At 31.3% G+C, this 27,912-nt stretch overlaps 2 protein-coding genes and 1 long non-coding RNA gene across 3 annotated transcripts in view; 2 read left to right on the top strand and 1 right to left on the bottom strand.

Moving 5' to 3' along the window:
* Positions 1-637, top strand: part of mor (SWI/SNF- related protein mor) — a 112,602-nt gene extending 111,965 nt beyond the window's left edge. Inside the window, 1 exon segment of the mRNA XM_067279982.1 lies at positions 286-637. Within this exon segment, the coding sequence (XP_067136083.1) occupies positions 286-356 (71 nt within the window). The 3' untranslated portion in view covers positions 357-637.
* Positions 1-3,962, bottom strand: part of LOC136983275 (uncharacterized) — a 168,946-nt gene extending 164,984 nt beyond the window's left edge. Inside the window, exon 1 of the long non-coding RNA XR_010882007.1 lies at positions 3,780-3,962. This is a non-coding gene — a long non-coding RNA (uncharacterized lncRNA). The remainder of the gene's footprint in view (positions 1-3,779) is intronic.
* Positions 3,963-8,453: 4,491 nt separating this feature from the next.
* Positions 8,454-27,912, top strand: part of LOC136983274 (protein IWS1 homolog) — a 36,730-nt gene continuing 17,271 nt past the window's right edge. Inside the window, exons 1-4 of the mRNA XM_067279983.1 lie at positions 8,454-8,662; positions 19,854-19,917; positions 23,162-23,402; positions 26,434-26,875. Coding sequence (XP_067136084.1) covers positions 19,867-19,917; positions 23,162-23,402; positions 26,434-26,875 — 734 coding nt within the window. The 5' untranslated portion in view covers positions 8,454-8,662; positions 19,854-19,866. The remainder of the gene's footprint in view (positions 8,663-19,853; positions 19,918-23,161; positions 23,403-26,433; positions 26,876-27,912) is intronic.

Here is a 27,912-nt window from a genome sequence, read left to right on the forward strand (position 1 = left end):
ATATAATTTATATTATTTAAATTTAAATTTTAAATTTTTAAAACAATAAATTGTAAATATAATCTAAATTATAGTTAGCTAATTTTTGTTTTCTTTTTTGTATGTTTTAAACTTTGGTTTTTAAACATTTTGTTATCAATTTGCATTACATTAGAAAAGAAAATGTAATATTATATTAAGTTATTAAATATATCTATCTATTTAATTAATTAATTAATTATATTCACACTTATAAATTTAATAAGTTAGTAAGTTTAATTTTAATTATATTTAAAATTTATCTAGGAGGAGAAGGTAGCGATCTAAGTAATGCTGAAAATGAACAGATGCTGCAACAGTCGGCATCAAGCCAATAAGAGTCAGAAGGTGCCTAGTTATTTTATCTTCCTCATTAATGTATAACTGTAGAAAAAATGTGATCATAAAGTTTAATTGCTGCATTATATATTGGCTGTATGTAGTATGCATCTTAATTTTTTTTTATCATATGCATATTTGTACTATTCATAATATGTCTTCAAAACATTTTCCATGACCATTGTTATTTGTTGTAACAGTATATTCAATACTGTCATGATATTGATGGAGAATCATTTATAATAAAAAAAGAAAAAATACAAATAAAATTTTACTGACATTCTGTGTATTTTTTTTTTTGATTAATATATTACTTAACCCATAAATGGTAGTAATTTATTATTCATGTAGGTTATACAAAATTCCTTTAATTCATAAATATTTAATGTAAAATGTTTTCAGCCTAATTTAGACCATCCTCAACATGAACACACAAATGGAATAGAACATTTAATAAATAAAAATATAAATACTGTATTTTCGGCATATAAAACGACCCCCGACTTTTACAGTTAAAATATAGAGTTTGGGATATACTTGCCCTATAAGACGACACCTGACTTTTGAGAAAATTTTCCTGGATTAAAAAGTCGTCTTATACGCCAGAAAATACGGTATGACTTTTTCACACAGGTAAACACCTTGCTTTAGTCCTTCTTTTTCACTGTTACACCATCAGCAATCCTGAAAATTCACAACTTTGTGAATTTTAAGGATTGCTGATGGTGTAACAGTGAAAAAGAAAAACTAAAGCAAGGTGTTTACCTGTGTGAAAAAGTCGTATTTATATTTTTGTTTATTAAATGTAACGCCGGCCATGTTCCTTTTATTTTTTACTGGAATAGAACACTTTTACAATTCAAACTTCAAATTTTGAAACATTACAAATAATGTATAAATTATTTATGCATTATTCACGGTAACACAAACCCAAATATTCATTTTACTAAAGATGTCATTTTTTTATTTAGTTTTTAGCTGTAACTAAACATCACATCTTTAAGTAACTTGTTAGATGAAAAACAGGATAAACACTTGCTGCATATTGTTTAAGTTGACATTTTTTAAAATTTTGAAATGTAGGTCATATTTGGTATTGCAGTAAATTTATTCTTGTAAAAGTAACAAAGCAAAGATTAATTATTTACAAATAAATACATTTGTTATTTTTTTTAATTTAAAATAATAATCTTGGTAATTATATAGTTTCATACCATTGCGCGTTTTCTTTTAATTTTTTATTTAAAAAGACACGTATTTGATAGACATTTATAAAACCCGTAGAATTCTTTGGCTTGTTTTCGTCGTGGAGCAGCACGGCGAATGCTTACAAAAAGTGTCACGTGACATGGCTTCGTCACTCGGTCATATGACTAGAACCGTCCGCCACGTAACATCTCTGACGTTTTTCTTGAGAACATTTCGGACTCCGAAGAGCTGCGGACCTCAGTCTGATAAACGTTACATTTCTTACGTTCCGCTAATACTAACATTTTACAACAAAACTCACCGACTTAAGAAAACAAAAATGGGTAACTTTAAGACAGTTCTCGATAAACAAAAAAACCACCAGCTGCCATGTTGCAAGTATGATGAAATACAGTAAAACCTGTCTGTGTATGGCGACCACCCACGGTTCCTTCAAAAACTGGTCTTTTAGACAGGTGGTCGTCCAATACAGGTGGTGCTGTACTACCTTATTTTCGTACGTATTTTGTGCACTTTTTAGCCATTTCTACTAAGCAAAAATAGGAGAATTTTTTCAACGATAGAGCTACATTGGTATTGTATTTTATTCTTATCGGATAATTCGATTTACAAGAGTCGTGGTGATTTTATGAGACATATTTAATACCAATATTTTAAAGATTAATGCAATACTCGCATTTTCTCAATTATAATGCATACTTTCTTTTTTCTGGCTTAATTCATTCAACTTTGTTCTTTTCTTTCGCTCCTCAGTTATGTGTATTAAGTCATCGATATACAAGCGCGTCGTATCTCTCCATCACTTTGGTTTTGGTTTTCGTTAATCTTATTTTAACTTTAAAAATATTGTAATTTTTTAATATTTAAAATTTTCTTAAGTACAATAAGAAAAATTATTAATTAATAATAAAACGATTTTATTATTTTTCTCATAATACGATTTCATTGCATTCTGCGATTGTCATTGGACAATACCTCAATCAAAAAAGAAATTTGCCTGTAAAACTGATTTTTGCGTTAATGGGTTTATTGTTTTTTGAATATTTTATGTGCGAAAATTACTTGGATATTTTTTTTTAAATATCGTAGAAATAAGGTAGGTTGATACAGAAACTATTTATCACACATGTACTGTGTATGAGCGTAAAAATAAATAAATAAAATAAATTTTATCAAACAATGAGATCAGCCGATTAATTGTATCGTGTACAATATTTTATACCCCTAAGGAAAATACTATAGGTCTACGGTAAAATAAATTTCGTTTTCCCACAGTTCGCCACTAATTGCCATTGTGATAAACCATTTTCTCTTTCTCTGATAACTTTAACATGATCTTCTAACGACAGCACTTTGCATTTCTTTCATTTTCGGACAATTTCGAACAAACAAATGAATTTCCTTTGTTGCTAGACGAATTCATTAACACCTGCACCCAATTTCAAGGGTGGGAGAAGTGCCCGAGGTGGGTTCGAACAAGAGTTTATACCAGATGTAATAAGCGACCACTTCCACGAATATAATTGTTGTATGCTGTTTCGGACCAAAAAATCTATGCCTGCGGTTGCGTTACACAGGTGGTCATTTAATTCTGGTAACTTATATGAAGATTATGTATAAACTATTCCGTGCCAGAAATTTTTGCCCGTTTTGACAGGTGCCCGTCGAATGCAGGTGGCCGCCTAAGCAGATGTCACTGTACACGATAAACACGAAGATCTTTAATGATCTTAGGTAAGAGTTAGCAATACTAAAATACGAGCGAGATTTGTGCGCAGATAATTTCTTACCACACTAAATTTAACAGAAAAATTCATCACAAAACGATTGTTGATGCTAATGTCTGAAATTCTATTTAATCCATGCAAGATGTGTGATACCAGAGTCCCTTCGGCCGCCAATTTAAAGTGTTTTAATCTTAAAATTGGCGTTTCCACTTCCCGGGACGAGGACCCAGGGGTTGGATTTGTGGGGAGCGAGTGTTCGGGTTGTTTCATTGTGTCGAATTACACAGAACGAGGCGCTTGACGTGTAAGTGTGTGAGTGCGGCAATTCGAGTAAAGGTTAAACGGTGTATATCTTCGTGTACAGTGGTGTTACGTCCGTGCGTGCGTGTGTGATCGAAGAACATCTTCAGCATGTCTAAAAACAAAAACAGTAAATTACGATACGAGAATAAAATGTGTTAAAAAATGAAACGAAAGAGTTCTTACCATTGGAGATTTCGGAAAATATTCACTTGTACGATAAATGGCCACTTGGTCCTCTTCGTGGTAAAGTTGGGGAGGGAGATACTTCTCCCTCCCAAATGTTCCTACAAAACACAAAGACAGAGAAAAGGAGAAGTGGATTCATTTATTATCTAAGGTCAAAATTATTACCTTTATCAGATAGTCTTTATTCCCGGACAGTGTCATTCAGAGTATAGGCTGCTACCTTAATCTTAAGACCTTAACCCGTGTTATCTCGGGCAAGTTACATAGCGTTACAAACAATCGGTACTTTGGGCCCCTAAAAAAAATTTTTTTTTTACTTTTCGGATGTTTTGTCTCCAAATTTTTTAAAAAATTTTTACCCGCGCGAAAAAATTTTATCGCGATTTTAATTAACCTTTAAACCGCTCGGCTATCCAGCCCTTCTCCGGGGATGAGATCAAGGCAGGTGAATAATTGATGCAGAAGTTATCATTTGTAATGAAGCTCACTGGATATGTGCAAGCCCTGATGGTATAAGCAAAAAAATGTGATAAAATAAACTTACTTAAAATTAAATGCTTTTACAGATGTAAAAAACTTTTTTTAAAAACTTGGTTTTAATTAAGAAAATGAAGTATTTGTAAAATATTTAGTTTAAAAATTCTAAACTTTATTTAAAAGAAAATAACATACATTATACACAAATCCGTGGGACGGCCGGATGGCTGAGCAGTTAAGGTAGTAGCCTACCGCTCTGGAAGGCCAGACATAATCCATCCGGATATGACCGGCCCTCTCCCTCACCACCCGGCCATCCCATAATGGGCTTGCTAAAGATGCCCTCATAGTGCCCATAGGGCGGAAAAAGTTTAAAAAACATTAGAAAGAAAAGTTATGTTTTGATTAAGCAATTCTAATTAAATATTTTATAGCATAAGCGAATTTATAGCAGGAATAAAACTGAATTTTATGTTGAACTGATGATAGCTTCTCAGTTTTAATTTCTGTACAGTCAATGATTACTATTGTCTGAGGATAATTTTCTTTGAACGATTAATGTAGCGTTAATAGGTAATTTTGTTGGCTAAATAATCCAACCTAGTGTCACAATAAAGATAATTTCTGTAATATGTAAAAAATATGTTTTAACAGTAATTCTACGAATTCCAAACAGTGCATGTAATGCTAAATAGCACAACCCAACTGTATTAAAAAAAAATTAAATACGCATTTGGCAAAACAATTCAAACTCTAACAGGACTATTTGGAAACATGCCTAAAAGTATAAATCCTACTGTTGTTAGATCTTTCAAAGACTGATTATCATCATGAAAACTTGCTATACGACTAAAGTGACATGACCTATGTCCTATAGTTATCTCCTCATTCTTTTAAAATCATTTCAACGTGAAAAACTTGAATTTCAGAAACATTTTAACAGTCATACAAATAAAAAACTTTGTCTCGTTTGTAGCCTCCTTTTGAATTCCAAAGTCACGTTTTGATTTTTCTTTAGGGTCTAAAATTTTTTTTTCAGTTGCTCAATCAAAGTTTCTTTTCCTTCCTCAAATGAAACATGCCTTCTGTTCATTAAGCGCTTTTATCTCTTCATTGACTGTTCATGTCGATAATTTTCTCCGTGTTTAGAACATATTTAGGATGGATCTTCGCTTCTTTTCCTGCTTATGAAAACAACGTAAATCCATTGTTTAGCGAACTATTATGTAAATATTTGCCACTGGGTGGCGCGCGAGTAACTTGTACTCGGGTCTATACATATTTACGTTTTTTATTCAGTTTTATAATAATAAATTCTAAAGAATGGTACAAAATTTATATAAAAGCATACATTAAATCAACGGATCTAACAGGTAGACCTTAGCATACAGCTATAACACCTGGAGACCCAGTCTCTGAGAATCAAGTGAAGCCAGTATACGCTCACGCCGACGGAAATCGCCATTTTGAGCGTGACTTAGAGTTCGTTCGTAAAGTCGAACGAGTTAAACGCGTTACTAACAAGTCGGTCGTAAAGTACAAATTCCATTCAGTGCTCAAGCTGGATGGTAACGACGTTTCAAACAAAATTCAAGAAGGAAAAAGTTAGTTTATTCGTGAAGAAAACGACGATATCGATGTTTCTAAATCTACTCGAGTGTTTAAATTGTGGATTAAAAGGTGAAATGATAGAAATAACTGTCCACCTGTAGCAACCTAAGAAAACTATGCACTAACAACATTCATATCTTCGATTTTAGGAACAGTCATTTTGTTGTAAACGAATCCGTCCAAATGTCTAACAAAAGGAAGAATAATGATGACGTCATTCTCGTTTAACTCGTTCGACTTTACGAACGTACTGCACCTCTAGTAAAATTAATACAGTTGGATAAGCAAACCAATGGCGTCCATTTCATTTAAAACGGACAATGTCATTGGTTACTTATCCACTTGTATTGAAGTGGCTTTACTAGGGTACGCGCCTATACTAAGCTCATTGTTTAAAGTTGTAAGTTAGGGAAGCGTTTCTATTTCATTTCTTAAGGTTTTTTGATTGACTTGAAAGCTTAACGTAAGTATTTTCTCACTTCTATGTACATTAAAAAAAGCTTTAAAGTTAATAATAGGAAATGATCCGTTGAGTTCGTTGAGGAGTCAACGGTCACTAACGGAAACTGGAATACCTACTACTACCCGCGCTCGAACTCAGTTCGAGAACGTTCCATAGCGTTACAAACAAAACGAGCGTTTGAGCCCTGGGGAAAAAAATAATTTTTTTTTGAAAGTTTCGAATGTTTTTTAAGTCCTCAAATTGTTTTAAAAAAATTTTACCTGCGCGAAAAAATTTTATTGCGATTTTAATTAACCTTTAATGACGCGCGATTAACGCTTAATTGTTTTTTATGTGATTTTTTTATGGAATTTCATTCATCGTTCTAAAGTTCTAGTGCACCGATTTTACTTCGGTAAAGTTATTTAAAGCTATTATCTGATGTCAAAAACAACATCCAATAGTTTTTTAGTTTTTTTAATTAATAGATTTTATATATACGTTTAATTAAGTCGGGGGGGTCGGAAATTTCAATTAAAATCGTAATTTTAAAAAAATATTTAGAAATATACCGCCATCTAGTATTCACCCTACTTTTTACCCTTCTCCTCCTGAGACTTTCATGAGAATGTCTCACGAAAGACGACACCAGGGGTGCATATACTTTTAGTTTTGTATGGATCGATCTGTAAAATCGGATCAGCCCTTGTCACGTGATACAGATAGCTTCTGTCATAGCAGAAAATATACAAGTAGGATCGAAGATGGCGACAAACATTTGTTAGTTAATAATAGTCTCTGCTTGTTAGTTAACATATACTGATTTTTAAAAATATTATACGTATAATATCTTTGAAACTCTGTATATGTTAACTAACAAGGATCAATTAATTAAATTAAAATAATCCATTTTATCCCTCGATATTAAAACAGTAGTTGGTACTAAACGACATACGCTGTTATGAATTATCGTTTATTTGACAAAATTGTTTGTGCTCATTCGTACGAATTTTTAAATCGTATTACTCTGTGAATAAAATTGTTTTCCACAAAATAAAATTTAAATAAAAATTTTACAAAATTAAAAATAAAACTTGCAGAAAACGTGAAAGTGCACGCCATACATTCTTGCTGTACAATCTAGCAAAATTGTTTCTAAATACTTATTTTTTCATCTCAGTTTATCGGACATTTTAATAATGATGTTTTTACTTGTCATTTATAAGTTTTAAATAAGTTTCCTTGTCAACAATTAAACGTGTTTCTTCGTTATTTACTGTAAGCTTAACTTCAACCATGGAAGCCGCCATCTTTAATCTCTTATCCGATCCAAACGATCCTACCCTCTGCTCGGATTAGTTTGATCGCGATCCAGTTGATCCTAGATGGCGTTTGTATACGCAAATAGAGATTGATCGGATCGCAGTAGTTCCTTTGTATACACAATTTGAACGATCGAAGTGATCTTGGATCAGTTTGATTCCAAAAGTATGTGCATCCCAGCTGTTCTCAAGGTCATCCAGCTGTAAACACAATGACTCATCGGTGTCAGATTTCGCGAAAGGCGAGACAAAGGAAATTGTACTTTGAAGCCTTTTCTTCAAAATTAACACATTTCTTTCGTTTTTATGTTTAATTACATTAAAATTAATAATTAAAAAATTAAAACAGGAAAAAAGGGGCTAGATATCGGAGTAGCGACACACGAGCCATCGCCGCCATGTTCTGTCGACTGTTCTCACGTGGTCTATGGGTTTACATTAAGAAATGACGATTTTTTTAATTTAATAAAGCATTTTATTCGTAAAAATGCTTTATTAAACTAAAAAAATCGTCATTTCTTAATGTAAACCATAGACCACGTGAGGACAGTCGACTGAACATGGCGGCGATGGCTCGTGTGTCGATACTCCGATATCTAGGACTCTAGTTCCGTGGACCTGACAGCGCTCCTAGTGACAAATGTATCCTATTATAAATCACCGCCATCTTTTATGAAAAGTTCCTACAAATCTAAATTTATTAAACCGAATCACGCTAAAATAATTTATATTATTAACGCACGATATATTTTCGTATTAAAAATATTTGACAAAACGTTACAAAAAAGAAATAAAAGTTAATAGGAAAAAAAAAACCGGAACCAGAAATGACGTCTCTTCTTTTCAAAGATGGCGGAACGCGTGTAACGTAATGCTGTTAATATTAAAATATTTTGGTGTATTTCGGTTAATCTGAGTTAGTTGTTGTTGTCATTTTATTGAAGTTTTAAGTACTGTGAATTGTGCGCTTGTTTTTTATCTGATATTCAGAATATCTTGACATTTCTTTCAAAATAGGGATTATAAAGGTGAGTGTCTATTATCATCGGATAAAATTAGATTAAAGTTTTAGTAAATGTCTATTAAAAGAGAAATTGTAAATTACCGAAAATATTTAAATATAAGAAGGGCTAAATTTATAATGAGTCATTTAATAACTTAAAAGATTGACAAATAATTAAAAATTAAAGAGGCTAATTTGAGGGCAAAATTAATTAATTAAATCATTCCATTTTCAATATTACTTTTAATTAATTTCTATAATTACAATGGGGTTTATATTAAATGTATAGAAATTTTAATAAAAATATACATTTTGACATGTGTAAATACACTTCAACTATCCCAAGTATTTGTGGAAGAACCTATTGTATATACATTTCATTCTGTTATTTATATATGAAATGGACTTAACGAACAAAAATCCCAAAAGAATTATTTGTATATTCTGGAGATATTGACGTTCGAGATATTTTGCCACTTCATTTCTTTTATTATAAACATATCTACTAACTTAAGGTAGTTATTTATATTAGGATGTATCACAACAGTGATGGTATGATAAGTCCTAATATAAATAACTACCTTAAGTTAGTAGATACGTTTAACGTAGATTATACTTATAATCTTTTACATATATAAGTAAGGGATGGATTTATATATGTTTAAAATTGCAATATATGTGCATACATCTGCACCTAAAAATGCCAGAGATATGCATTGTTATATGTTTAAAATGCCTGAAATATGCATTATGCATGTTAAAAGTGCCAGTTACATACACCAAAATTTCTAGATTGAAATTTATAGGTGTTTTAATTTTGTCTGAGAGCAAATCTTATTAATGTCTGTTCTGTTACACTTTTTAGATGGAGGGACTAAACATATGACAATAGGTGACACGAGGGATTTGAAAATTATGATGTTATAAAACATGTTAGAATAATGTTTTATGAAGAGGTGTGCAATTCAGTCAGTTATGAATAAAGTTTACATATTCAGTAAAATTTTATAACTTATCTAATCAATCATTATTGAATTTTTTTCCTATATATGCAATTATTTACAAGTTAATCTAGTTATCCTCATTCTAATAGTTATGCCATTGGTCTAAAGTAGTAGTATAGTTTTATTTATAATCCTGTACAAATCACAAGAAATGAATATACTCTCTTATTAAGTAATTATAGATTTAGTTTTAAAGTTGATAATAATGTTTCATTTCTAACTAATATCATGAACTCTACTAAAGTTAGTTTTAGTTCAACTAGAATTTATCTATGATCAACTGAAGCATCAAAATGAGCCAAAATGTCATGTGCTGATGTAAGGATGTTTTAACATGCTGAGAAACTTGTAATCATTATAATAAAGAATTTTTTTGTGCTTTAAATGTAATGATCTAAAATCTTGTAAGTACTATAAAACCTCAATTTAATGGACAAAATTTCCATTCATATGTCATACAGAGTCCACAAAAATTAACAGGTTATTCTTACTTTTTTTACATCCAAGAGTCACTGCTCATAATGTATATTTCCATGAAATGTTTGTTTATTTATTTTGATTTAGATTATACTTGTTTCTTATAGTCTCAGAACTATGGTCTTCACATAAACAAACTTCTCATACATACATAATTTTAATTATACAAACATATCTACATAAGAAAAAACAGATAAATTATCTAATATGTCAGTTTTTTAACACATGCATTTGGAAAATCTGCTTTATTATATAATGGACTTTTTGCTTTAATGATACCCCTTGCCCAAATTAGCTGGTCTTGTATGTGAGACTAAAGGTAAGAGGATGGAGTAGGAAAGGACGAGATTCAGTTGGAATTGATTCACTCAATACAATTTACTACACTTAAATGTTTATTAGGTGGCATGAAAGTTGGTACATGTTACATTTGGATATTTGCAGAGAGAGAGAGAGATTACAAATTTTTGGTACCTTACAAGTTGGAACTAGAACCCCCTTTGAGGATAGTTCTTTACATTTGTTAGCAGTTCGGGAGAGAAGCAGCAAGTAGAGGGATGACGAGGAATCTGAAGGCACAAAAGAGCACTAATCCAAAAGAGGCACATAAGCACAGTGATCAGAACAGTTGAAAAAATGGGCGATGACTCACTGAAATTGGCTGTTCCTTATAATATTCAAAACAGCAAATACCTTAGGTGACCTAGAGTTGTGGGAAAAGTGTCACTACCAACTCTGAGAAAGCATAAGTTGACACTATCTCAGGTCAGAAAGTTGACATAGCCTATGTGTTGAGACCAAAAATAACAGGAATAATTTTGTGGAGGGTGAGAGGTTTGTAGTGTGCTTATCTGCTGCTAGATATCAATAGCCAGAATTCTTTGGAATCAATAGGCAAAGCAGCATTGGCATGTCAAGACTTGTTGGCTCGTAGCAATTTTTTTGTGAGAGCTGTTTTTCGTTTTTTTTGAAAATGTGATGTCAGATTTTACTGCAGCAATGCACTGCTGTGAATTTTGTTTCCTGTTAGAGAAAAGTGGATTGGAAACAGTTGAAATGATTCAATGTGCTTAAAAACAAGATGCCATGAGTAAGACAAGGGTTTACGAATGGTTTTCCCACTTTCAAAAAGGAGAAATGTTTCTTGAAGATCAACCCAGGTCTGGGTGTTCATCCAACATTCAAACTGACAAAAATGTTGAGAAAATTTGTGTTCTCATTAATGAAGATTACTGTCAAACCATTGATGAACTCATTGATTTATCTGGGATTTCATGGAGTTCAATTCAATGCATTTTGTCACAAGAACTTGGTATTAGATTTTCTGTGAAGTTTGTTCTGCGCTTGTTGACTGCTGATCAGAAAGGCAATCATTTGTCAGCTTGTCAGGCTTTGAAAGAACACTTGGAAAATGATCCAGACTTGTTTTCTAAAGTGATAATTGGTAATGAATCATAGGGTTATGGTTATGATCCGGAAACCAAACATCAATCCAGCCAGTGGAAAATATCAGGATCTTCTCATCCCAAAAAAGCAAGACAAGTGAAGTTGAATGTGAAAACCATGTTAATTGTTTTTTGATGTGAAAGGAATTGTTCATTTTGAATTTGTCTATCCAGACCAGACAGTCAATCAATGTTGTTATCTGGAACTCCTCAAAAGACTCTGATGCTGTGAGAAGAAAAAGAAGGGACTTTTGGCAAATGGGAGATTGATTTTCCATCATGACAACGTTTCCACTCACACAGCACTCTCCATGCAGCAGTTTTTGCCAAAAAACAGCATGATCCCAACCCCCTCCCAACCCCTATTTGCCTGATCTTGCACTTTGCAATGTCCTTTTGTTACCAGAATGAAGGGGGAATTCAAACACTAGGGAAGTGATTTCAGACGGTAGAGGAGGTGAAAACAATAATGATGGAGGTGCTAAGAGGCATTTTGAAACAGGAATTTTCTAGGTGTTTTGGAAAAAATGTTTGGACAAGTGTATTGAGGCTAATAGAGAGTATTTTGAAGGAAATTAAAATCTAAAGCTGTACACAATTTTTTTCTGAATTTTTTCCCATTATTTTTGGGTCTCCCCATGTATATTAGCTTCTGATAAGGTCATCCTTGGGTTGTTTTTCTTTTACTTGTTTGATTCTCACAGCTTCTGTATAGTATAGAGCAGTGTTCCGCAACCTTTTTCTACTTGCGGCATACCCATGACTCGACATGACTCAACATGGCACACCAAAATGTTATTCTCCTCAAAAACATATGATATGATCCTGTTAATAGAATTATGTAATGCCACTAACCTATTATTATTATTAATATTAATAAACAGTCATCAACACCTGTGAGAAAATTTATTTCACATTTAATTTCTTAGAATACTTAAAAATGCATGGCTTGTAATAAAGAATAAACAAGCATCATCTTATTTCATCAGTGCTGTGGCAGAGAATGAAATACAAGCATAAGAAACACAGCAACTGTGATAAAAATATATAAATAAAATTTGAAATTAATAGAATATGTAAAAGTTCATGTCACACCTTTCGCTTTGTGCTAGCACACTGGTTGCAGAACACTGGTATAGAGTACTAGTAGATGACTTGCAATCCCGCATTCAAACAAAAAGTAAATTTAGAATTAAAAACAAATTTAAATCTATCAAAAGTTACTTGTAGTGTGGATTATGTAAAATATCTGTATATTTAACTCTCAACACCAACTACAAAAATGGATTACAAAAGTTTTTTGTATAATATGTTCAAGGTGGTAAAACCAATAGAACCCAAGATCTGGCTACTTTGGCTCTCAATGAATATCCTTAAGCCATCAAACAACCATCAGTGATTCATAGCAAAGTTGTTTATAAGCAAAGACAGGAGAGGGAAGGCATGAGCACAAGAGAATAAGGTGGCAATGACAATTTACCATTATGGCAATACTGTGCTACAGTTTCTGGAGAGAAATGAATGCTTCACAATATAAACATTCATTGCTCAATGTGCAAAGATAATGTTCTTCAGGTTTGGTACTGCTAATTATCTCATTGACTATTGCCCATGAATAAACAGGAACACAACAATGGATATGTTCATAAAGTTGAACAAATTAATTGATAATGATGTCATTGTTATTCTCACTTTTGTTAGATAATACGACCAATTCGTTTACAACAAAATAGCTGTTTCTAAAATCAGTTATGAATGTTGCTAGTGCAGTCTTATTCAAAAATTTTTTTTTAGATTGCTTGAAATGGTCAGTTATTTCTATCATTTCATCTTTTTAATCAACAATTTAAACAGTAGAGCAGATTTAGATACATCAATATCATCGGGCGCCATTTTCTTCACGAAGTAAACTAAATCCTTCCATCATGAATTTTGTTAGAGTTTTGTTTGAAACATCACCATCATCAAGCCTCTGCACCAAATGGAATTCAAACTTTATGATCAACTCATTAGTAAAGCCTTTAACTCATTTGACTTTACAAACGTACCAAAAGAATCTCCTTCATACAATCTCTCATATGCTCTCTATGACATTGACTGCTGATGTTGGCAGTGACTTGTGGGACATGCTAATTATCTGAGATGTTGCAAAATTCTGATTAAGAAAGGAAGAAATGAGACAACTTTGGAGTCACATATAAAAGTTACTACAAAATGATCAGTGGACACTTACAAATTACAGAAAATTTACATCAGAGATCTTTATCAGGGCCACATATTTGTAAACTACATATACAAATGGCTCATCAATAAACCTGACACAGAATTATTGCAAACTTTCAATGTTGCAAAAAGTTTCTTATCAACTCCCTATGCAAAATGATAAGGAAATTTAACCTGTCTCTGTAAGCAATCATTGAATCTGAAAACTAGTGATGGGATGACACCAAAATTTCTCCCGATTCTGATTTTGATTCCAATTCTATTAAAAACTCCTGATTCTGATTCTTCTAAATACCTTCTAAAGTTTATTTTAGTTTAGAAAAATTAATGATTTACATTGTGAGCATGGTTCATTCATTAATTAATAAACATCAAGCTTAAGAATGGAAAATGGTTGGAAAATCCAGAATAAATCTTTTGAATGAAACCCGAAAATTCTTTATTGCATACTACAAAGTAAATTTGTAATCTTATTTCAGATAAAGTTAATATTGCAATACTACTATCAAGGAAATTCTGGCTAATTTCCTTTTACTTAAAGAACTGTCCAGTTGTGTCATCTAGAGTTGTCGTGTTTATGATGTTTTTTAGTGTTAATAAAATTTTGAGGAGTCATGCTGCCAATAATTTTCAATTATAGTTTGACCGTTAATTAAATTTAAGTTTAATAGCACACCATTTAAATTTAACACGTGCGTTCCAATTAGTACAAATTAACGTCAGTATTAAAATTTATATCAAAATTCTAAAATTTGTTTTTGTTTTGTCTGAAGAAGACATTCTATACATGTAATGATAGATTCTATTATTCAGTGTAAAAAATTTTCCAGCACTGTTATAAAAAGTTTGATTGATTTTAATAAAAATAATTTTCAATATTAGTGAAAAAATAGTTACTTAATGTTACTTAATAAAGAATAAAAATGCTGAAATGCAATTTTTAATTTATTTAATTTAAAATATATGCTCTCCACCTCAAATTAGTAGTTGCTTGTCCCTGAACATCATACTTTAACAATAGAGTTGTGCTGGTCATCTGTCTAACACCTTTAGGGAGAAAATTTTTGAATTGAAATAATGTAACTTCCAATTTGTGTCAGAAGTTTACATATAGGGTAGATGTACCAGTTTTGGCCAGTGTAGTACCAGTTCTGGCCAGAAAACAAATTTAACTTAAAAATATAATCACAAATGAAAGAAACTTTTATTGTTAACTGTGTGAACAGTTAACAATAAAAGTTTGTTTCATTGGACAGATTTGAATATGTGATGATTATATTTTTAAGTTAAATTTGTTTTCTGACCAGAACTTGTACACTGGCCAAAACTGGTACATCTATCCTAGTTAATTGAACCTCCTGCCCCTAAGGTTTCCATATCTGAGCTTTTTTTTCATCTATCTAACTCCATTCTCAAGATTAAGGAAAGACAGACAGACAGCGACAGTGGGAATTTATAGGTCTACAGTTTTTTCAAATTGCAGCCCAATGAAATGAATCAGCCACGCACATTACTGTCTGCTATGTATTATACTTAAATCTCGAACATTTGCTTATAATGGATATGGACTTAAGAGATAACATTTGAAACTTTGCTGCTACTTATTTAACTTTTTTGTCTGATTGTCTTGTAAAACATGCATTTTATTTTTATACATAATTTGTATGCAATGTTTATCATTACTTTTATTATTTAATTTTATGTATGATCTATATTAAACATGGATTCCAGGAGGAAAATATAGATGATTTATGATAAATAATGAAAATACAAAATATAAGTTTATAGATATTTGACTTTTCAGACATTAGATTAATTTTTGAAATTTATATGATATATTAAAACTGCACATAATTTAATCAATATATATTAATTAAATTAAGTACAGTTATAATATGTATACAGTGTAACTAAAATTTAATAGTACTTGATAGATGTGAATTTAATACAAAAAGCTGTTTTCTTTTATATCTCTTCCCCATTTATCCCCATTTATATGAGAAAATATTGGTACAATGATGCCAACCAATATTTATGAAAATAAAATAGTCTAATTATGAGTGAAAGGAGAATCAAATTTCAATTTCCACCTGTTTCAATTAGATGACTTCAAGATTCCAATTTCCATTTTTTTTGTATCATTTATATTGTCTTCACTGTAGGTAATGATATCCTTCCTGGTGTGACTGTACAATTTATTGAACTTTATCTTTACATTATAAATACTAGGCCTATATGTAATTAATTAATTACATATAGAATTCTAATAATTAAAAAAAACATTTATTTACTTTAATCTATTTTACTTGTTTTTCTATTTATTTTTTGTCAACTAACTTTTCTTTCGTTGTCATTGAACAAAAATGTCTGATAACTTGTGTATTTGCTTCTCTCATTTTATATTAATTGCTTTTATATTACTGAATAACATAATCAATATATTTATTTATTTATTTAATTTTATTATATCTCATTTAGAGCCGCCGCAAACTAGCACTTTGCCAGAGCAAAATGCTAGCAAACATGCCCTAGCACAACCGATGACGTCAAAGGCTCCGCCCCTCTCTTCTTGCTCACGTAGTTTTTTCTTTGCTAGAGCAGCGATACGAGAGTACTCTCGCTGTTCACAATTCAACAACGAGAGCAGTCATGCTAGCAAGAGAGAGCAGGGGAAAATGGATGACTACATAAACATGCCACATGTCGAAAAAGAAATAATAGAATTTTATCGATGTACGTAAATTACATGATTAATACATTCAGTATTGAAAAGAAAATGATATAAACGTTGTATATTAAAATAGTAAATAGTTATTTATAAATAAGCTTAAGCCTAGTTAGGCTTAACTAGTAGGCATATTTTTTCCATGCTGTTTCAAAGTTCGGAACGAAAACTGACATTACGAGTATAGGTTATAATAAAATCTTTGTTCTATAGCCAATCCACGTCATGTGGACTACGTTACAAGAGCAAACATTGTGTAGTTTGCGGCTGCTTCATGCTCGAGTAGCTTCCCTAGCAAAAATGGCTCGTAGCATCATGGGAAAAAAAGGCGGGCTTGGGAGCGCGACCGAGCGTACGTTAGCTCTCGCTTCCTGTAGTTTGCGGCGGCTCTTAGAATCATTGATTGATAGGCAGATGTGTGTTTTATAAAAGTTTAATGTCAACATGATGTTGGCATTAAACTTTTATAAAACACACATTTTGTCTATCAATCAACGATTCTTTTATAAAACACACAGTAGAGTGACTAGGTTACGAGGTCTGTTTAAAAAATAACCAAACTTTTTGAATTGAGCAAAAATGGAGTGTCCTAGTGTCGTGAAGTTGACAATGCTATGTTTGTGATAACCTACCGAGTAAGCTGCTTTTTCAGATTGTTGATATCTCTGTTTGTTTTTTGAGTGAAAGGTGTTTCAGTATTCCTGGTAATTTTTGCAATGTGCAATTTACAGGAGCAACGATGCAATGTAAAGTTTTGCATGAAACTGGAGAAAAATTTTATAGAAACATCTCAACTTTTGAATTAAGCTTATGGAGGTGATGCTCTAGGTCATACAGTGTTATGAATGGTTTACTCAATTCAAAAGTGGCCGTCAATTAGTTGAAGATAACGCTCAACCAGGAAAACTTTCGACCTCAACTGATGACTCACGTCCAGAAAATCAGAGTTGTGCATTATGAATTTTTGCCTCCAGGTCAAACAACAATCAACCATCAGTACTACACAGGTCTTTTGAAACAATTGCATGAAAAAATTTGCAAAAAAAGAGCAGAATTGTGGTAAGACAACTCATGGTTCCTTCACCATGACAAAACGCCTGCTCACTCCTGCCCAGCATCCCTACTCACCAGACCTGGCTCCTTGAAACTTTTACTTGTTTCCAAAATTAAAAGCAGTGCTGAAAGGACACCGTTTTGACACAGTTGATGACATTAAAACAATTTCGTCACAAGCATTGAAGGACAATCCGAAACAAGCTTACCAGGACTGCTTTGCAAAGTGGAAACACTGCTGGGATAAGTGTGTTAATAGGGGAGGGGAGCACATTGAAGGGGACAAGCACCAATAAAATCTGTAGCTTGAAAAATAAAAATGAAAAAATAAAGTTCGGTTATTTTTGAACAAACCTTGTATGCCAGAATGAGGTAAAATTTTGACCATAAAACTATAATATGTTCCTATTTGAGAGGTTTTCAAATATGCTTATGAGTCTGTGTTATACTGTATCTGGTTTTATTTAATAGATTTGAAATTTAAAGTCTATTTTGAAAGTCTATTAAAAATTTATTTAAGAGAATAGAAAAACAAAAAAATTAAAATATTTCTTTGAGAAATTATATAGAAATGAAATTTTTGAATAAGTTGCTTAAATTAGCAGTTTATACATTTCCTTCACATTTTTATAAGTACTATTTAAGAGATATTAACACTCATTGACAGAAAATTAGGCAATCAGATAAAATTCTTTGATTACTGCAAATTTTAGCTTATAGCTATGCTCTCAGACAGGTATGTAAATGATTACAGAAAACCTTTTATTGGAAAATAAAATTTATATTCAATGTGAATTCATATACATACAATACATATATGTAAATACGAAGGCTATTTTTTAAATAAGGTCCGTTTTTTAATAAGAAAAATACTGTAATTATCATTAAAATATATTTTTTCCATATTCTACATACTTTTATATACTTTTCTACATAATTTCCATTTTGTTTAAACATTTGTCATACCGCTCAACAATTTTTTGAATTCCGACTTCAAAGAAATCTGCCGTCTGTGAAGAAGCCCAATCCATGACTGCAGTTTTCACTTCTTCTTCATCGTTGAACCGTTGACCACCAAGGAACTCCTTTAAGTATCGAAACAAGTGAAAATCACTGGGTGCAAGGTCTGGACTGTGTGGATGATCATATCGAGTCAAAATGATAAAGCACTGTTTAATCTTTTTGTTTTGTGATCGTCAGAAAGCAGTCTTGGAACCCACCGAGAACACAATTTTCGATAATTCAATTTCTCCAAAACAATGGTATACAAAACCGTTCTTGAAATCTGTGGAAATTTAATTGATAACGTTGAAATCGTAAATCGTTGGTCCTCTCAAATTTTGTTATTCACATCACGAACCAAATCTTCAGAAATCAGAGAAGGTCGGCCAGGGCGTGGCTCATCATGCACATTAACTTGCCCATCCTTGAACATTCTTACCCATTTTTGAACTTTACTGTCACTCATAGCATTATCACTGTAAACTTCACAAATCTGACAGTGAATTTTCACTGCTGCCAAGTTTCTTGCACTCAAGAATCGAATAACAGATCGTATCTCACAGTTGGCAGGAGACTCAATTTTCTTAAACATTTTAAACTTCTACAGCTCAGCATACAGACAGATGATATGGCTGCAAATGGCGTCAAAATGCGCGCCAAGCTTGCTCGGAGCAGAAGCACATGCATACTGCCATGATTGCACATTATTCTCACTCTCATCCACAAACGGACCTTATTTAAAAAATAGCCCTCGTAAATTCACACAAAACGAACCTTTTGGCTAAAGTTAAATCTTTCCTTGACATATTGAGAGGCTTCTATAAAAATACATACATATATATCAATTCAATCTTCAAACTGATATGCAGGCTGTGTAGCAATATAGTATAACAGTGGATAGTTTTATCCACTGTTATACTATATTGCTACTTAGTCCAATCAATGCATGTACTTCATGCTATATCTCAGTGATGACTGAGAGTCTCTGCATATGGACAATAACTAGAAACAGTCCATGATTGCACTGCCCATGCCCTCACAGTTGTCTACGATAATATCTGAGCATGAGGTGTTTTGATAAAGCTATGGGATGTTGCAAACAAGCAAAGTAAATTTGCCTTATATTTATCTCTTTTGTTTCTGTCTTTCAAAATATGACTCAAATAAACAGTGACCCTGATTAACCAGTGTCCCAATTAACTGAAATGTACTGTATTTTTAACATTATATAAAATTTTATATATAATCATATATATTTGTAATTTATGATGATTATTTTTTTTCTAGAATTCAAATAGTTATGGATGCAGAGAGTGATGATGAAATGCAAAGTAATCATTCAGATCAAGAGGTAATTTTTATTTAATAATAAAATTTATATATTTAATTCAAACTATTGATATTTGTATTATACAGTATCTGAATTTAAAAATATATATATATATATATATATATATATAAATGCACAAGCAACCCTTGACTTTTGGGTGTTAACATTTTGGACAATTCTCTTTCATGTATGATACTTTGATATTCCTAAATTGCTTTTTATTTGTCAAATTCAAATTTTCATACATTTTCTGTTTAATGTATGGTTTTAACATATTAAATATTTTGTTATGCATTTGTTATGTTTCACTGTGAAAAGGGGAAATGTTCCTATTTTAATGAGAAATTTTATTGTACAGTACAACTTAAATTGCGATTATATAACATGAATGCTGTCGTGAAGAATTTTAACAGTTTTTAATGTTTGTAGACGTCGTAGCCTACAAAAAAGGGTCGATGTCGAGATAATTTTTAATTGTGTGCAAGTTTTTTGATTGTATTCGTCTGTTATTTTTAGAAGATTTACTTCAAGTTGCCAGCTATTTTTATGGTTCCTGGACTGGAATAAAAAGGATAAAAATAGGCAAAAAAAGGACTCAAACTTTGTTTGTATAGTCTTAATTTTCATTAATGAAATTAGTCAAAATAATCCTGGGCTTCTATGTACAAGAAATTTTATTATTATTATTTTTTTTACTACTTTTGGAACTGAAATACAAAACAGTGGTTAAAATAAAATAACTTAATATAAAAATACATACAAAATGAATACAAATAAAAAGTATGTTATATAAATGGAGGTTAAACGTAATAAAAGTGTAATAATAACAGAGAGAGAATATATTAAACTAGACAACGTCAAATAAAGCCATCTATGCATGTGACAATGGCACCATGTCTCTACTGTTAATTGTGGGTTCCTTTACAAATTGCTTTATGGATTTTGAGTATTTCCAGATATTTCAGATGAAAAGGTGTCAGTGAGTGATGTATAAGATGTCCTGGTCAGAGGAAAAAGTTAATAAGGTAGTTGTAGTCGGGCATTTTCTGATTGAGTTTTGATGATCTTTTATCCTAGTATGCAGAGATATACATGTGCCACTAATATATTCAAAGGGGGTGATCTCTCTTGTTGTCATATAAAGGTATTGAGTAAATACCTGAATGAGTAGTTTCATCCACAGGATCTTTGCCATTCCTGAGTAAGGAGAATACATTCTGGCTTCTTTTATATACAGTTCAAAAGTTGGAGTATTGTGCTATATCAGTTATCTCCACAGTGGGTGCTACTGCCCCTCTGTGGGCTGTGAGTAAGTCTAGGGGGACAAAAAGAAGCAAGTGGGAAGCAGGGGGTAGTCTACTGACTGAATAGTGACCATAGATAAGGATTGGGGTAACTGACAAACCTTTCCCATTCCTCTGATAAAATGGGTAAGAAGAAACATTGCATTTAATGATTTCCAGATGTTCAGAACAGTGTACAGTAAGGAGTGAGTGTGAGGTTCATAGAAAAGTTTTCTAAGAATATTTCCAAGATTTTCTCACACAAGGAAGATGGGTTAGGGACATTGGGGAACGTTGGGCATAAGTTTATGGAACAACTGAAAAAAGTTAGGGAATTACTGAAAAATATCTTTGTAAATCCTATTCAAGAGTATTATATAGTGGTGCCATGTATAGATTTTTGCATTCTGGGATCAAAGAACATCAAAACTCATTTTTTCTGATTAGTTTTGCCTGACTACATCTACCTTAGTGGCCTTTGCCTCTGACATTGATGCCTTTTATGACAGGGCACATCTTATACATTGTGCATTGACGACTCCTCATCTGAAATATCTGGAAATACTTGAAATCTATAAAGCAATTTGTAAAGGAACTGCAATTAACAATAGACAGCTTTGGGTCAACTGTAGAGACAGTGTCATTGTTGCACATGGAGGGCTTTGTTTGAAGTTGTCTAGTTTAATTTATCATCTCTTCATTGTTGTTACTTTTTTTTATTAATTTTAACCTCCTTTTGTTATATGTCTACTCATTTATGTAATGAATAAACATATAACAAAAGGGCTGCAGAAAAACTGGATATGCTACTATAATTAACTCAAAATGCATGTTATGTGTTAATGCAGTAAAAAAAAAAATAAATTTAATAACAATCTGCATTAGGCAGGCAGGAAGTTCTACCTATCTCAGGCAGGAAGTTCATCTATTGCCTGCCATAAAAGTTGACCTCTAGTTTTGGAGAATTTTTTTTTAGGCTTAGAAATTTGACTTATATGTCAGCAATATATGATAGTTAAAAAAAATGTGATCATATCAAATATGATTTTTTTCATATAATTTTAGTTTTAGATATTTATTTACATAAACATATGTACACTTAAACTTTCTTACTCAGCCTTTTATCACTTTTGGAACTCTTCAAAGAAGACATCTCTAAGTTTTATTTGTGACTGCAGGTTTGTTTTCATAGATGTACTCAAGATCAAAAAATATTGGGAATGGTTCAATAAAATGCAAGATTTGAATTTATTCATCAAAATTTATTTTGTCCCCTTTAAAGTAATTCCTTCCCACTTCAGTGTGCTTATGCCAGTATATTTTTCAATCCTCAAAACATCCTTCAAAGTCATTTTCATGAAACCTCTTCAGGACTAGTAACAAATTTTGTTTTGTGGTGAGTCCTGAAGGGGTTTCATGAAAATGACTTTTGACTAGCAATATTTTTTCATTCCAAACTTTTCCAGTCTTTCTAAGGCTATCCTTGAGGAAATTATGCACTTATGATGGCCTTAGAAAGGCTGGAAACATTTTGGGTTTAAAGATATTAATTGAAGTATAAGGTTAGTCTACAGCATTTTCTTCAGTTTTGAGTGAATTAGTGATTACTACTTTAGTTCTGCAATTCTGTGCATTTGAAAATTTAATACTTTATATGATTGATGTCTCAGTTTGTAAACAATAAAAAATTTTCAATTCTATCAAACATCTATGGTCCAAATGAGATGCATTATAAGTCATAATCTGAAAAAGATAGTTTCTGAGAGTAAACAGTTTGATCTAATTGTCTAAATATTCTAAATTGGTACAAGAAGAATATTTAGAAACCTAGTGTGCAAAAATATTTAGAAAAGAATAATTTTAATATACTTTATATTTGTTATATTTATGTTAATATTTCAATAATCTAATAATTGCAAATAAGCAATTGCTATTAAGTTTATTTACCAAATTTATTGTAAAATTCCCATTTTGATTTTTAGGATGATGTAAAATCTGTTAACATACAAAGTGATGATAATGAAGATCAACCATACATTGAAAATAATACCATTGAATCACCTAATTCTCCCGGAGAGGGTAGCGAAGTAAATTCAGGTAGTGAACGTGAAAGTGATGCAGAGAGTCCAAAAAGAAGAAATGACGACACATCAGATAATGAAACTGGACAAAGACAAAAATATGAAATTGAAAGTTGTGATGAAGATAGTGTAGCTGAACAACGTAAGATTTTTTTTAATAAAATGTATTGATAACAAAGAGTATATTTGATTTATAAATAACAACTAATGAATTCACTAAATTTTAGTTCTAACTGAATATTGTCGAATTGTGTTGTCTTCTATATTGGTATATATGAGATTAGATCTAAAATTAACTAGATTGATGGCAGGGATGGTGATAAGCATAAGCAGAATAAACATTGCATTAGGGTGCTGTTTTAACTATTAAAAATGTAAAAGTAAATACAGTAAAATCTGTCTATGGCAATCACCACGGTTCCTTCAAAAAGTGGTCTTTTAGACAGGTGGTGCTGCTGTAATATCGTATTTTTGTACGTATTTTGTGCACTTTTTAGCCATTTCTACTAAGCAAAACTCAAGATGAGCAAAAATAAGCAAATTTTTTCAACGATAGAGCTATATTGGTATTGTATTTTATTCTTATCGGATAATTCGATTTACAAGAGTTGTGGTGATTTTATAAGACAGATTTAATACCAATATTATAAAGATTAGTACAATACTCGCATTTTCTCGATTATAATGCACACTTTCTTTTTTTCGACTTAATTAATTCAACTTGGTTCTTTTCATTCGCTCCTCATTTACGTGTATTACGTCATCGATATACAAGCTTGTCGTATCTCTCCATCACTTTGGTTTTGGTTTTCGTTAGTTTAATCTTTTAACTTTAAAAATACTGTATTTTTTTAATATTTAATATTTTCTTAAGTACAACAAGAAAAATTATTAATTAATAATAAAACAATTTTATTATTTTTTCTCATAATATGATTTCATTACATTGAAAAAGGAAGGTTGCCTGTAAAACTGATTTTTGCATTAATGCATTTATTGTTTTCTGAGTATTTTGCATGCGAAAATTACTTGGATATTATTATTTTTTAAATATTGTAGAAATAAGGTAGGTTGATACAGAAACTATTTTTTGCACATGTACTGTGTATGAGTGTAAAAATAAATAAATAAAATAAATTTTATCAAACAATGAGATCAGCCAATTAATTGTATCATGTACAATATTTTATACCCCTAAGGAAAATACTGTAGATCTACAGTAAAATAAATTTCGTTTTCCTGCCACTAATTGTTGTTGTGATAAACCATTTTCTCTTTTTCTGATAACTTTAACATGATCTTCTAACGACAGCACTTTGCATTTTTGTTTTTCGGACAATTTTGAACAAACTGAAATGAATTTCCTTTATTGCTAGACTAATTTATTAACACCTGCACCTAATTTCAAGGGTGGGAGAAATGCCCGAGTTGGGGTTGAACAAGAGTTTAGACCAGATATATTTGCAGAAGTGGTCGCTTATTATAGTTGTTGTGTGTTGTTTTGGACCAAAAATCGATGCCTGCGGTTGCATTACACAGGTGGTTGTTTAATATGAGTAACTTATATGAAGACTCTATGTATAAACTATTCCATGCCAGAAATTTTTGCCTATTTTGACAGGTGCTTGTCGAATGCAGGTAGTTGCCATAAGCAGTTTTCACTGTAAATATATAAATGTAATAAAAATCATTTTTAATTTCTGTACTGTCTATTTTTCTCTATCAAAGGATTTTTTTTTTTGACAAATGGAAAAAGGTCTTGTGAAACAATGACTGATGAATATGGATGTTGTCACATTTGTTAAATTTGTTTGTAAATAAAAACTTGTAAATAATAATGCCTATTGTTTATTTGTCTATATGAATTGTACAGTACTTGTGATGCATGATACTTCTTGATTGAAAATAACCACAAGAATCATCTTATTTTTCAACAAAGTTTGTCTTGCTTCAAGCTTAGATTTCTTTCCTTTTTGATGATGATAGGCAGTTCTCTTGCTCAAAATCAGAAGTTGACAAATAAACTTTGCTGAGATGTGTGCTAAATGTCTGAAAGTTTTGTAAAATCAATTGACATGAATTTGAAGATACTTATTTCATCAGTAATTTCTCTGATTGATAATTTTCTATTAGCTCACATTCTCAGTCAATTCAATGATATCCAAAACATTGTTTAATTTTCCTTGAAGATCATTCTCCTTTAAAGTGGCAAAACTGTTCAAAAACTTGCATATTATTCACTAAGTCTTCTTCATAATTAGTTTAATCAATTAATCATTTACTATGTTTCACTAATTGCAATATAAAATATACTATACGCATGCAATGATCATATGAAAATGGATGACACTAACATTTGACAAATAAAATCAAATCTTTTTATTCATCAGTTATATAAGATTTCAAATAATCTTATATATTTTTTTGAAAATTAAAAAAACTCAAATGTTATTTTAATTTTCAAAAAATATTTACAAGCTTTCTTGGAAAAGACCTACTTTGTATTTTGGTAATATACATGATGATAAAGTTTTATTTTTGGGTTCTAAACTTTTAAATTTTGTGACAAATGTCCTTGATTCATGCATGGTTCAGTAGATGACATCATCTGTCAGCTTGATGCACCTAAGTTGCACCACAGATTTCTGTTTGGAAACATGGTGCACAAGAGGGGGTTGATGTTTGAAGAAAACAGAGTGTAATTAGGACTTGCAAATGTTTTCATGTATATTTTAGTACATGGTTTACTCCCTGCAGACTGACGGTGTATAGGCTGGCCATTGTGACTTTTTTGGGGATTGACAGAGGATTTGTGATGTAAAGTTGACAGAAACATGAGGATCTATGTTGAAAAGGTTTTAAGATAAGATGATGCATATATTGAAGAGGTCCTGCATACTGGCAAGCTATGCATATTCCTGTGAATGTTTTAATACCAATTCCTCTGTAATATTTTGTATAATAAAAATTTTATAAGACATTTTTAGTGTATGACATTTCATGCTGTATCCTGTGCTTTGAATAGAACGTGCACACTGTGTATGAGAAAAAATATTGCTAGTTTAATGCTGAGAAAATAAATATATTGAAATTAATATATTGAAAGTTATTGAAAGCTTTTAAACATTACTGTTATAATATAAATTATTTTTGTTCTATTATTTAATCTTTAGGAGAAAGTGATGATGAAGATGCTGTAAACAGTGAACCAGATCATGATGTTGCTCAAAGTGATGAAGAACAACAAGAAGCAGTATCTGATAGAGAAGAGATTGATACTCCTAGAAGTCCTTCTCCGTCAGACGAAGAAGTGCAACATTCGGATGAAGAAGCACAATGTTCAGATGAAGAAGTACATCGTTCGGATGAAGAAGTGCATCGTTCTGATGAGGAAGTGAATCGTTCTGACGAGGAAGTACATCGGTCTGATGAAGAAGTGCATCAATCTGATGAAGAAGTGCATCATTCAGATGATGAAGTTCGTCATTCAGATGAAGGTGGTGTACAATCAGAAGATGAAATGGAACAATCAGATCAAGAAAATCAAATTAGTGATGCACATAATTTGGATGAAGCCAGATCATCACCTCCTACACCTGTTGCTTCTGATGAAGAGTAATTTTAATTTTTAATTGTCTTAATATCTTTAAGTAATTTTGTATTTATGGTATTCTATGATTGATATATGCATTTTCTAATATAAAAATGAAATTTCAGAATTTAATTTTAGCATCTAAATTAAATTTCTTGCTGATAACTGCTAAGAATTTTTACATATGAAATTAATGATATGAAATATTATATTAATATTTATATAGAAATCAATTTAATATCTAAAAGTTAATAAAAATTAATAAATTTATGTTGTTCTTACTTTTTAGAATTTAAACAATTTTTATAAGATTTGGATATTATTCTTAGTGATTATTCTAGAACAACGGTTGGCAACCAGTGGTCTGTGAGAAAATTTGGGTGGTCCGTGGAGAAATTTTGACATTGATCAACTGAAGGTTACGCAAAGGATTATGAAAGAAATGCAAAATGCTTAATTGCTTTTTTCACTCACTGGGGTTTTTTATTCGAATCTAAAACCAAATATGAAGTGATTGTCGTCCTTCGTGGAAAAGCACTAAAGAATCCATTTCAAACAAGCAGCAATGAACTTTCTTTAGGCTTGCATTAATTTGTTATAATTAAACATGCCAGTTTCATATTAATATAGTAAAATTGAACTTTTATAATATTTTATATTTATATTACATTTACGATAGTGGTCCATGGAATTCAAAATTGTGAGTTTAGTGGTCCATGAGGTGAGAAAGGTTGCTGACCGCTGGTCTAGAAATTTCATCATTTATTTGTAATGGCATTTCTGTATTTAGTTTTGAAAATTTTAAAATTTAAATTCTTTATAAGATCAAAAATAAAATTTTTATATCATAAGGAAAGAATATACAATCCTACTCTGGTACAATGGTATCCAAATTCCCATTATGATGATTGATATTTTTTAGTACTCATCATGATATCTGAGTTGAATAATCTCAGTATTACAAATTTCTCAAAATCACACTCGTAAAAAATCTAAATCATACTAGTAAAAGTGAGAAGTAGAGAGTGACTGTCTCACTGTTTGTTTGCATTTCTTTCAG

The sequence above is a fragment of the Centruroides vittatus genome, unplaced genomic scaffold (assembly GCF_030686945.1).
Source record: "Centruroides vittatus isolate TY-2023 unplaced genomic scaffold, ASM3068694v2 contig_879, whole genome shotgun sequence".
In the NCBI taxonomy this organism is placed as follows: Eukaryota; Metazoa; Arthropoda; class Arachnida; order Scorpiones; family Buthidae; genus Centruroides; species Centruroides vittatus.